This window comes from Eschrichtius robustus, chromosome 9 (assembly GCF_028021215.1).
Source record: "Eschrichtius robustus isolate mEscRob2 chromosome 9, mEscRob2.pri, whole genome shotgun sequence".
NCBI lineage: Eukaryota > Metazoa > Chordata > Mammalia > Artiodactyla > Eschrichtiidae > Eschrichtius > Eschrichtius robustus.
The window spans coordinates 16,449,170-16,462,409 of NC_090832.1; the positions used below are offsets into that span (position 1 = coordinate 16,449,170).

Sequence of the window (13,240 nt, forward strand, 5' to 3'; positions counted from 1 at the left end):
TCCATCAACAATTTCATTGTTATTTTAATTTGCATTTCTTTAATTAATTGCCAATATTCATTCATTCAACAAATAATTATTCACCTATTATGTGGCAGGCTGTCATAGGCACTAAGGATAGAGCAGTAAACAAAACAGACAAAATTGGCTCTCCCTCTGGAGCTGACATTCTAGTAACAACATGCAAATATAAACAAATTCCTAACTAGCATGTTAGATGGTAAAAAGCACTATGTAGAAAAATAAAAGTGTACGTATGTGGGGTTAACTTTTTTTTTGGCCGCACCAGGAGGCATGTGGGATCTTAGCTTCCCCGATCAGGGATCGAACCCGTGCCCCCTGCAGTGGAAGTGCAGAGTCTTAACCACTGGACCGTCAGGGAAGTCCCAGGTTAGCTTTAATTATAGTGGTCAGGGAAGGGCTCACTGAGAGGTGACATATGAGCAAGGGACCTAAAGGAGGTGAAAGAGAGCTATGCAAGTAACTGGAGAAAGAGGGTTCCAACCAGATGGGACAGCAATGCAAAGGGCCTCAGGCAGAACCCCTCACCCCACCCCCTGCCCCATATTGTTCAAAGAATAGCAAAGTCTAGTGTGACCTCATGGGACTAAGAGAGAAGACGGGAAGAGGGGGGCAGAATATCATGTAAGGCCTTGTAGACTATAAAAACTTTGGTCTTTAGTCAGAAATGAAGTTACTGGAGGGCTTCCCTGGTGGCGCAGTGGTTGAGAGTCTGCCTGCTAATGCAGGGGACACGGGTTCGAGCCCTAGTCTGGGAAGATCCCACATGCCACGGAGCAGCTGGGCCCGTGAGCCACAATTACTGAGCCTGCGCATCTGGAGCCTGTGCTCCGCAACAAGAGAGGCCGCGATAGTGAGAGGCCCGCGCGCCGCGATGAAGGGTGGCCCCCGCTTGCCACAACTAGAGAAAGCCCTCGCACAGAAACGAAGACCCAACACAGCCATTAAAAAAAAAAAAAAAAAAATTAAAAAAAAAAAAAGAAATGTAGTTACTGGAGGTTATAAGTGTGTATAAAATGACATAAAAAAGAGTGGTCAGCTTGACCAGGAGAGTTTGGGGAATAAACTTTTCATGGAAACCCTCAAAGGAAGACAAAAGTAGTTTCATAAGTCTTCTAAGTTAGAGTGTCAATGAAAAAATTAATAGTCAACCTATGAAATAAATGGAAAATTTTATTTGAGCCAACCTGAGGATTATAACCTGGGAGATAGTCTCTCAGAGAGCTCTGAGAACTGTTCTGAAGAGGTAAAGGCGGAGGCCAGTATATATGTGATTTTGGTGAAGGGGTACGTGAAATCAATCACCTTAGTAGGTTACTGCTATTCGAGAGGAACAAATATCTTAGTTAACGGGTTTAGTGCTTTTCTAAGTGTGAGAAGATGCAAGAAACCGGGTTCATGAAATTTTCTCCTGAAAATATCTAACTGATGGCCAGTTCTGTCAGTTTTCCCAGAGCACAAAGTGCCTCATCCTGATCTTCGCCCTGAATTCCTTTCAAGGTGTATTATAGGCCAGTGACTGCAGCGCCTAATGACTTGATTCTTGTATAACTGGATGGTGGGCAACATTTTTTATTTTACAATCCCTTCCCTTTAGGTCTTAATTTCAACCAAGGTTTGCGAGGCATTTCATGACAAATTTATCCCGGGGGTGCTAGGAATGCTCATTCCCGTCAATGATAGGCCATTCAATGTGCTATTACTGTACTAGACCCTGTTAACAGTAGCCCAAAGCCTCTAGACCGCCTGTCTTACTAGTCCCTTATGGTCCAGGAAATGTTCCCTCTTGTTGCTTCTCCTCACATTTAGAGTTACACTATTACAATCATTGATCTTGAACTTCTTTGTCTTGCCTTAAAATTGTTTTCTCTTATTTCATCAAGAGCACTGATAAAACCAGTAGAGATACAGGCTGAAGCCTACCATCTTTAGCTTGTTGCACTAGGGACCCACCCACCATCTGCTGCTGTAACAGGTATAGTCTTTTCCCTAGACACAATTAGCCAGGAAATAACTCCCTGTTAACCATCTTTCTGGGTAGCAAATTCTACCTTTAAGGCCTAAAGTTTCTGATTCTGGGAGATAAAAAGAGACCAACTAGGAAACTCCGAGTAGTTGCCCCAACAGGGCAGGGGAAGGTGGCGCCACGGTCGACTCCCCCCCACTCCCCCTGCGGCGAAGGGGAGCATTAAAGAAAGGTCCGCCCCATTCTTTTTTTTTTTTAACATCTTTATTGGAGTATAATTGCTTTACATTGTTGTGTTAGTTGCTGCTGTATAACAAAGTGAATCAGCTATACATATACATATATCCCCATATCCCCTTCCTCTTGCGTCTCCCTCCCACCCTCCCTATCCCACCCCTCTAGGGGGACACAAAGCACAGAGCTGATCTCCCTGTGCTATGCAGCTGCTTCCCACTACCTATCTATTTTACATTTGGTAGTGTCTATATGTCCATGCCACTCTCTCACTTCGTCTCAGCTTACCCTTCCCCCTCCCCGTGTCCTCAAATCCATTCTCTACACTACGTCTGCGCGTCTTTATTCCTGTCCTGCACCGAGGTTCTTCAGAACCTTTTTTTTTTTTTTTTTTAGATTCCATATATATGTGTTAGCATATGGTATTTGTTTTTCTCTTTCTGACTTACTTCACTCTGTATGACAGACTCTAGGTCCATCCACCTCACTACACATAACTCCATTTCGTTACTTTTTATGGCTAATATTCCATTGTATGTATGTGCCACATCTTCTCTATCCATTCGTCTGTTGATGGACACTTAGGTTGCTTCCATGTCCTGGCTATTGTAAATAGAGCTGCAATGAACATTGTGGTACATGACTCTCTTTGAATTATGGTTTTCTCAGGATATATGCCCAGTAGTGGGATTGCTGGGTGGTATGGTAACTCTATTTTTAGTTTTTTAAGGCACCACTACTGTTCTCCATAGTGGCTGTATCAGTTTACATTCCCACCAACAGTGCAAGAGCGCCCCATTTTTTTTTTTATAAATTTATTTATTTTATTTATTTATTTTTGGCTGCATTGGGTCTTTGTTGCCGCGCGCGGGCTTTCTCTAGTTGTGGCGAGCAGGGGCCACTCTTCATTGCGGTGCGTGGGCTTCTCACTGCGGCGGCCTTTCCCGTTGCGGAGCACGGGCTCTAGGCACGCGGGCCTCAGTAGCTGTGGCACGCGGGCTCAGTAGTTGTGGCTCACGGGCTCTAGAGCGCAGGCTCAGTAGTTGTGGCGCACGGGCCTAGTTGCTCCGCGGCATCCGGGATCCTCCCAGACCAGGGCTCGAACCCGTATGCCCTATATTGGCAGGCGGACTCTCAACCCCTGCACCACCAGGGAAGCCCCCCATTCTTCGGATGGGGCACAAATCCTTCACAGAAGCCCCTTTGAGTGACAGGCTTCCACGCCAGTCGCCAAGAGCTAAGGACGATTTTCAAAAGGGCCGCGCCATGGGCGAGACCCACGGCACCGCCCGACAGCCGGGCGAGGCGGGGCACCGACCAGACCCGCCCAAAGGAGCCTCCCGGAAGGGGGCGTTGTCGCCGGAGGGATGACGTAAAATGCGTCGCGCCGAGGGTGACGCCTGGCGTAGTTGACGTCGGGCTGCGCCTGTTACCCCTGGGGTTTGTTGCAGAGGAGGAGCGGGCGCCATGGCGGTTCTGCTGGAGACCACCTTGGGCGACGTCGTCATCGACTTGTACACGGAGGAGCGGCCGCGCGGTGAGGCCCGGGCCCCGCTCACCTCTCCGCCGGGCAGCTATCTGCTTTCCCCACTTTGCCTTTTCTGCCCGGTCCGCGTGGACTGGTTGGAGCTTCTGGGCTGATGGTGCCCGCGACTGCGCTGTTTTATTAGCGGGCCTTGGTTGAAAAGTTTTTTTGAGGAGCAGCCCTTCTCCGCATCTGGTGCTGGGTCCGGGTGGCGGGTGCTTGTGGTTATTAAATGCGTGTGTGTGTGTGTGTAATGCAGCATATACAATGCCCATAGCTTTTGCGGCTTTACTGCTTTTCACTAGTCAGAGGAACGCAAGCAGTACTCCTTGGTGTGCAATCAGTATATCCTGATGAAAGCAGGGAGGATGGGCTTGGAGCCGTGAGTGTGGGCATCCCTCGTGGTTGGAGGAAGGGCTGTCCGGAGGTGTGCACCCAACCTTAGCAAACACTCATTGATCGCTCACTATGCGAGACTTTGTGCCAAGCCGTGGGATGGGCCTCTTGTCCTTGAGGGTCTAATTTTCCATTGGGGGAAATAGGCGCCGCAACCCATTTAATTTCTTAAGCGTTGTAGTGGAAGAATGTGTAAGTTGCCATGGAAACCAGAGGAGGGTGTAATTTTGGCAGGGGGCGGGGAGAAGCAAAGCTAGCAAAGAATTGAGAGCACTTGAACTAGCTCTTTGAAAGATGAGTGGGAGCGAGGGTTTTCTTGTTTGCCTGGAATTTTCTGGAAATAGCAAGTAGATCCGCGTGGCTTGGCCGTGGAATGGCAGACTGCGAGTCTGGTTGTATACGTTTTTAGGTTAGGTCAGGTCGTGAATAGCCTTGTGTACCCTACTGAAGCCCAGAGTCTTTGAAGGGTTTAAGAGCAGGATGGAGGCATGGCAAACTTCTTGTTTTAGGACGATAATAAGTAGCAGTGCGGAGAATGTTTCAGAGTGGGGAGAAGCTGGAGACCAGGAGAGTTTAGTTACAACCAGGGTCCTGCCCCCTTGGAATTCAGTCTATGAAAGAAGATGAAACAAGCTGCAATAGGGTACCATGAGTGCCTCCTGACGCGCTACACTTTATCCCACGCTCACTTATCGCCACCCCTCAACACTCAACCATACCTCTATGCCTTTCTCATACTGTTGCCTCTACCCCACATTTCTCTCCACTGTTGTCCTTTTGGCAAAGTTCCTGCTTATTATTCAACTTTCAGATCAAGCATGATCTCTTCTGTGAAACTCTCCAGTGTCCCTAAGCAGAGTTCGATTGGTTTCTTGTGTTCTGTCTCAGGTTTTTTATAAATCACAGTACATATTTTGTTATAGATTTACCTATTTGCCTGGAATTATTTGCAAGTCTTGGTCTCCTCTCAAGAATGTAAACTCTAAGAGAATAGGGACTGTGCCTTAATTATCTCTATATCCTGAGCACCTAGTGCAGTGCCTGACACTTTGAGGGCATACACCAAAGGTTCATTATATTGAGTAATGCAAATATATGTGTTGTATTAGGACTCTTTGTGCAAGTGATAGAAACTCAACACAAACTGGCTTAAAGAAAACAGTTGATTGCCTCATGTTACTGGGGTAAGCTTTAAGGATGGCAGGACCAGGGGGTACACAGGATTTTATAGGGAATTGTATTTTTCATCTTTTGGATTTGCTTTCCTTTGAGTTTGACACTCTCCATGTGAAGCAGCACCTGGCAAGTGAGTGGGCCTTTTCCGTAGAACTATGAGAGACTAAAGGGGAGGCAGGGTTATGTCACCTAATTAACACAGACAAAATGGCCAAGCAGTGTTTCTGCAAAGATAGCTTGGGACACTAAAAACATAAGTCCACCCTATTTGTATATATTTGTAAGCATGTGATTGGATATCTACTTCTATATGTAACTACTTATCAATTTAGAGTAAATATATCCAGACTTATTTTTCTTTTTTCCTCCCTCCTTCTCTCCCTTCTTTTTCTTTCTTTTTTTAAAAAACTTTTTATTATAGAAAACTTGAAACATATACAGAAGTAGAATCATGTAAATGAACCCTCATGTGCTGATGATCAGCTTCGTTTAACAGTTGTTTCATTTATAGCCCCACTCCACTGGATGTTTAAATTTAAAAAAATTTTTTTTTTTTTTTGTCACACCCCACGGCTTGCGGGATCTTAGTTCCCCCGCCGGGGATGGAACCCGCACCCCCTGCATTGGAAGCGTGGAGTCTTAACCACTGGACCGCCAGGGAAGTCCCTCTTAAATATCTTTTTTTTTTTTTTTTTTTTTAACATTTTGACCTGCATTTTATTATCACCACTATTTTACAATGAAGAAATTTAGGCACAGAGAGGTTGAGTACATTACCCAAGGACATAGAGCTCATGAATCATACAGAATTTGAACTCAGGCAGTCTGACTCTATGGACTTGTCCATATTTGTAAAAGGGACATTACATCTCCTGTTCCCATACTAGTCAAATGAGGCTTATCTAGTTTTGTTCTAATAGTACTTCTCTTCATGGGTAATAGAACCCACTCTAGGTTCTTTAAGCAAAATAGGAGTTTAATAAAGAGGTTCAAAGAATCCTGGTAAGAGAACAAGTCTTCAAAGTTTGGGGCACGGAGCCAGGAACAATAGCTGGGGACCTCCCAGGACTGCCTCAAGGTGAGACATGCCACATCTGGTGCTGGCATCGCAGGTGTCGTCCACAGGGCACCACCACTGCCACTCTGCCCCTGGAAGGGCAGAGTCTCTTGGTCACTCTCTGCCAGTCTTACCAGCTGCTTCCTCATGATTTGCTCCTTAAGTGAAGTCATGGGTAGGTATGTCTAACTGGCGGAGCCGAGGTCACATGCCACTGCTGCCAGGGAAGTGGATAATTGAGTTCTGATTTCTACTTTGGGGGGACGAAACTCATAACCTGGGTTTGAAAAAGACGCTGGGTATACGAATCGTGCCAGCATCGTTCGTGATAGCCCGACACTGGAAACAACCCAACTGCCCTTCGCTATCAGAACAGATATACAAACTGAGGTATATCCATACAGTGGAATAATACACAGCAGTGAAATGAATGAAGTATGGCTACAAGAAACAGCATGGATAATTCTCACAAAACTTCTCATTATGTTGAGAAAAAAGTCTAACACTGAAGAGTATGTAGTATATTATCCCATTTATGTATTAATTAAAGAGCAGGCAAAACTAATGTATGGTGATAGAAATCAGAATAGTGGTGACCTTTGGGAAATTATTAACTGGGCGGGTGTGTGAGAGAGCCTTCTAGGGTGATGGCAGTTTTCTAAATGGTGATGTAGTTGCCGGTTACACAGATTTTCATGTTACAAAAATTTAAAGAGCTGTATGCTGTGATGTGTGCACTTTTCTGTATGTGCATTATATTTCAACAAAAATGTTTACTTAAAAATACATGTTGGGCAGCTACACACATGATAAGTATCAGCAATCGTCCTGTTACCACCCTCTCTGTTAAGTGATTGAGCAAATGAATCGTTTTGTTTGCATCCATATCCTGTTCAGAACCTTCAGGGGTTTAAATATCTTTTAATCTATAGGTTCTCCCCCACCCCATTTTAAAATTAAGACTTTATTTTTTTAAAGCACTTTAAGGTTCATAGCAAAACTGAGGTGAAGGCACAGAGATTTCCCATATCCCCCCTACCCCCAGTGCACAGACCTCTGCCATTGTCAGTACCTCCCACCAGAATGGTACATTTGTAATACATTTGTAATGTTTCTACCATGTAACATTGTACATACTTTACATTTATTACTACAGTGGTACATTTGATGAACCTATATTGACACATCATTATCACCCAAAGTCCATTATTTATGTTCGGGTACACTCTTGGTGGTGTGCATTCTGTGGCTTTGGACAAATGTATAGTGACATGTATCCGCCATTACAGTATCATACAGAGTAATTTCACTGCCCTAAAAATCCTCTGTGCTCTGCCTGTTCATTCCCCTCCCCCACATCTCCTGGCAACCACTTATCTTTTATTGTCTCCATAGTTTTGCTTTTTCCAGAATGTTATACAAATGGAACCATACAGGATGTAGCCCTTTCAGATTGACTTCTTTCACTGAGTAATGCATTTTAGGCTCCCCTGTCTTTTCATGGCTTGATATCTCAGTTCTTTTTGACTTGAATAATATTTCATTGTCTGGTTGTACCACAGATTATTTATCCATTCACTTACTGAAGGACATCTTGATTGCTTCCAAATTTTGGCAGTTATGAATAAAGCTGCTATAAACATCCGTGTGCAAGTTTTTGCATAGACCTGTTTCCAAATCCTTTGGGTAAATGCAAAGGAATATGATTGCTGGATTGTATGATAAGAGTGTGTTTAGTCTAGTCTTGTAAGAAGGTCCATATATTATATTGGTTGATACATCTCTTAAATATCTTTTAATCTGTAAGTTCCCCCCGCCCCCCTTTTTTCCCTGAAAAGTTTTTGAGAAAGAATCTGGGTCATTTGTAGAATTTTTCTCATTTTGGATTTGACTGATTTTATCCCTGTTGTATCTTTTAATATATTCTTCTATCCCTTCTATTTCTCATGAATTTCTACTTAGATCCAGAGCCTTGATCAGATTCAGGTTTAATGTTTTTGGCAAGAATATTTCATATCAGATAGACTGTACTTCCAACTGCATCACATTCAGGAGGCACTTGATGTCTGGTTGGATCTTTTTGTGTTGTTAAAATTGGTTAGTGGTTCAGGCCTGTCTACCTGATATATCTGTTACAGTGTTCCCATTAGCTTTTCACCTAAAGATTTTGGCAACCATTGTTGATCACTACTTAGATTCATTATTTTTGTTTTCTAGTTAAAGGACTATTCCTATATGTTTAACAGTAACTCCAGGAATACATTTTTTTTTCTAGAAAAATGATCAAAAGCCTGATATTCAAGACCCTCCAATAACTTGGCTCCATCTTACCTCTCCAGCTTTTTAATCCTCTATTCCTCTGTGTCACTGGAGAGGTTATAGAAGTTCGACTAGTCTCCTGGACTCTCCCCAAAACATTTAAATTCCCACTTCCAGGGTATTTCATAATGTCTTCCCAGCTTGAAATGCCCACTCTCTACTCTCTGCCAATCCAGTTCTTTTAATGTTCCCTTAAGCCTCCAGGATGTCTTCTCATTTCCCCAGCCAGAAACAATCTCTTTTCAACTTGTGTGGCATATTTAAAACCACTTTTAAACTTTGTACCATTTAGGTGCACAGATGGTATTATCAGGTGTGCCCACTATTGTAATTATTTGTGTTCAGGTGTAAGGACCCTAGTTTAGTGTAAGCTCCTTGAGGGCAGGGACCGCCTCATATGTCTTTCTGTCTGTTTGGTTTCTAGCTTAGTGCCTTGAGAAGTTGTTAGCATGCTTCTCTACAACTAGTCTATAAACTTGTTAAGGGCAGAGATCAAGAATTAATGGCATTTGACCTAACAACAGTGACAGGTACTTAGAAGATTCTCAGTCAGTGTTTATTGGATAAATGAGTGAATTTATTTTAAAAACATGGTACATGATAAGTATATGGATTTTTGTGAATGGCTATTTAATCATTGTGAAAAAAATGGTCCCAGATGTTTTGTTTTCTCTAATATAAATAATCTGTACCCATTTTCAGATACTCTGCTAGATCCTTTCCAATCATAGTGTCCTCTTTAGTTTTTTTTTTCTCTTACAAAAAATCAATTCATCAACAAATGATTGCTTATCCCAGATAAGTTTCAGTTTTCTATATAGTTCAGATGCCCAAGAAATCAAAAGAAAAAGAGAATAAGGTGATAATTTAAAACATATTGCCTTTTTCTAGGATTACTACCTTTTTCAATGGCTTTGGACATTTGACCATTTGGGGAGGAAGTTTCTGTATGGTAGTTTAGAAATTAAACTATACTAACTGTGCTTTTACGTGGTTAAAAATATATTTGTGAACTACTGTGATAAGTTTACTATTTACTTTCTTTCAGCTTGCTTGAATTTCCTGAAGTTGTGCAAAATAAAATATTACAATTATTGCCTTATTCACAATGTACAGGTGAGTTGGTGGATATTAGTCATGTTCTTTGTTATTGGAACTATCTAGCAAGCTCTCTGAATTAACAAAGTATCCTATATATTATAGAGGGATTTTATCATACAGACTGGTGATCCTACAGGGACTGGCCGTGGAGGAGAGTCAGTTTTTGGGTAAGTTCTTTTATTTTCAAATGAGTAAAAATAGAATTGGCTCTTAACAATGTTAAGTAGCATATTTCAGTCTGCATTTTAAAATATGGTTCAAATATAGATTTTTCCCAAGTTCCATAAATGTCTATAGCAAATAAAAGGAATATTTTGAATCATAGTGGCATTTCTATAAAGAAATGGTAACCTGGGACTTCCCTGGCGGTCCAGTGGTTAAGACTCTGCCCTTCCACTGCAGGCGGCACGGGTTCCATCCCGCAAGCCATGCGTGCAGCCGAAAAAAACCAAAAACAAATGGTAACCTTATATGTTAACCCTAGTGCCCTATATGTAACCCTAGTAGTTTTATATTTCATGTTGAGTATACTTATATTTTATAACCTTATTATATGTATTTTTAGTCAACTGTATGGTGATCAAGCAAGCTTTTTCGATGCTGAAAAAGTGCCAAGAATTAAGCACAGGAAGAAGGGCACTGTGTCCATGGTGAACAATGGCAGTGATCAGCATGGATCTCAGGTTAGGAAATGGGTGAGGAGATGAGTTTTGCTGTAGGGAACCCACAAAATTATCTTTGTAAACTATCTAGTAATGAGAGAATTTCAATCAAAGATATTTGTTAGAAGAAAAACATGACACTATTTTTTCCTATGTTAAAAAAATCCTTATTATTTTGTTCCTTTAAAAGTAAAACATGTCCATTGGGAGGAATTTAGAAAATACAGAAAAGCACAAAGATGAAAATAACATTACCTACAATCCCACCATTCATGGAATATCACTGTTCACAGTGTGGCCCGTTTCCTTTCAGTGTTTATTACTTATTTCAAAACAGGTCATGTTGAGCACCTTTCATTCATTGTCACAACAGCCCCATTGGAGTAGATGCTTTTTTTTCCTCACAGTTTACATGTGAAAAAACTGAGATTTGGCTTGTTCAAGTATTTTAAACAATCAGAGCATCTGTATTTATTGATATTTTATGTTTAAGCTTTGTGCCTTATACTTAGTAGTAGTGACAAGTAGGTGAGAATTCATGCAATTAATGTAGTCTTTTGTAACTGATTTCAGTTTGAATTATATATGTATTTGTATTTATTCTATGTCTTTCTATATAGTTTCTTATTACAACAGGAGATAATCTAGATTACCTTGATGGTGTTCATACAGTGTTCGGTGAGGTGACAGAAGGCATGGACATAATTAAGAAAATTAATGAGACCTTTGTTGATAAGGACTTTGTACCATATCAAGATATCAGGTATGGTTACAGTTTACTATTGAAATGTACTAGAATGTTTTATATGTGATGTTTGACAGGTAATGGGGATGGCATATGTAGGACTGGTTTTTGGATAATTCTAAAATGTGACTATAAGAATCTTTATAATAGAGAAGACCTTTATTTTAAAAAATACTTGTACTAATTATAAATGCTTATGTTGGGAGGAATTATTAATCCTTTAGCTTTTAAAAAATGCAGATTATTGAGAGATACGACAAAATTACTAAGATTTAGTCATTTATATTACATCGTAGTGTAATGCAGAGTAATAAATATAATATATAATATCAAACAATCAAAAACAGTAACACTAATTGTGGAAGTGTACACTAGTAACATCCTTGTGCAGTAAAATTTAAGAGCTTATGGTTTTTTTTGGTGTTAGAGATACTTAAGATATTTGTTATAATTTTTATAAAAAGTAAAACATGGATTCTGAAATGACATAAATGTAACATTTGACTTGGATTTATTTTGTAAGGATAAATCATACAGTGATTTTAGATGATCCATTTGATGATCCTCCTGATCTGTTAATTCCTGATCGATCACCAGAACCTACAAGGGAACAACTAGATGTAAGTAGAGTCTTCTTGTGATTGAATGTACATACGTATTAATGTTTTGCATAAAATTTGCTTTTTACCTTATTAAAACTTATTTCTTCAGAATGATTATCTTGCTTGATCAGTAATACTAGGACAAGTTTAGAGTTCTTTTTCTCTTCCAGGGAGATACTCATTTTTCTACCTATCTTTTTATTTCCCTAATATTCTTTCCTTAGCTCTGGAAGCTTATATGAATACCTTGGGGAAATATTTCTCTTATATCTTAACTCTAGATAGGAGTGTAGCTTTAAGGCTAAGTTAAATTATCAGCTTGTGAAGGAACTTTTCAACTGGGGATACTTTTGAGCCGGGCTAGAACCCAGAAATTTCTGGGGCATAATGGAGACTTTTTCCCTCACATCTTTTAAGGTAAAAATTTCTGCGTATGAGGCTTCCTCAAAGCTGAATTTATCTTTATAGTTGGGATTTAATGCTTAATTTCTAAGACCATTTATCTTCTGTATTCAGCACTTAGTTGGATACCAGATAGTTCCTATATAAATGTTTATTTTGATTTAAAAATAAATTAGATGCCTAGTCTGGCTAGTATTATTGAATTCATCTAAATCAATTTTCAGAGGTAAGTTTGTTGCACATTTGTGACACAAATGTTCTAACACATTTGATGGAACTAAGAATAAAGCAAATGTCTCTCATGTTTCTTAGATTTTTCTATTCTTTAAATATATATATGAGTAACTTCTGCCTTACAGAGTGGTCGAATAGGAGCAGATGAAGAAATTGATGATTTCAAAGGAAGATCGGCTGAAGAAGTAGAAGAAATAAAGGCAGAAAAAGAGGCCAAAACTCAAGCTATTCTACTAGAAATGGTAAGATAATTACTTTTTTCAAATAGTTGTTCAGCAGTATATTTAATACGTACTCATTGTGAGTTTATTTCTGACTTTTTTTTTTTTTTTAAAATTTATTTATTTATTATTTTTATGGGTGTGTTGGGTTTTCGTTTCTGTGCAAGGGCTTTCTCTAGTTGCGGCAAGCGGGGGCCACTCTTCATCGCGGTGCGCAGGCCTCTCACTATCGCGGCCTCTCTTGTTGCGGAGCACAGGCTCCAGACGCGCAGGCTCAGCAATTGTGGCTCACGGGCCTAGTCGCTCCGCGGCATATGGGATCTTCCCAGACCGGGGCTCGAACCCGTGTCCCCTGCATTGGCAGGCAGATTCTCAACCACTGCGCCACCAGGGAAGCCCCCTGACTTTTTGATAGTCTTTAAAATATTAAAAAATTTAGCTAAGAGTTTTTTTCTGGATTAAATTTTGTATGACATAATAACACATATGAAAGTAAACAAATTTGATTTCACTATTAATATAGTGCCAAGTGCCTTTTTAAAAAAATGGGAAGTGGATATTCAGCTTACAAATATTAAT

The 13,240-nt window shown here is 40.6% G+C and overlaps 1 protein-coding gene across 1 annotated transcript in view; it reads left to right on the forward strand.

Moving 5' to 3' along the window:
- The first annotated feature begins 3,626 nt into the window (after positions 1-3,626).
- The window catches only part of PPIL4 (peptidylprolyl isomerase like 4), a 35,271-nt gene continuing 25,657 nt past the window's right edge, over positions 3,627-13,240 (forward strand). Inside the window, exons 1-7 of the mRNA XM_068550878.1 lie at positions 3,627-3,758; positions 9,743-9,810; positions 9,898-9,962; positions 10,361-10,478; positions 11,078-11,220; positions 11,726-11,822; positions 12,566-12,682. Coding sequence (XP_068406979.1) covers positions 3,689-3,758; positions 9,743-9,810; positions 9,898-9,962; positions 10,361-10,478; positions 11,078-11,220; positions 11,726-11,822; positions 12,566-12,682 — 678 coding nt within the window. The 5' untranslated portion in view covers positions 3,627-3,688. The remainder of the gene's footprint in view (positions 3,759-9,742; positions 9,811-9,897; positions 9,963-10,360; positions 10,479-11,077; positions 11,221-11,725; positions 11,823-12,565; positions 12,683-13,240) is intronic.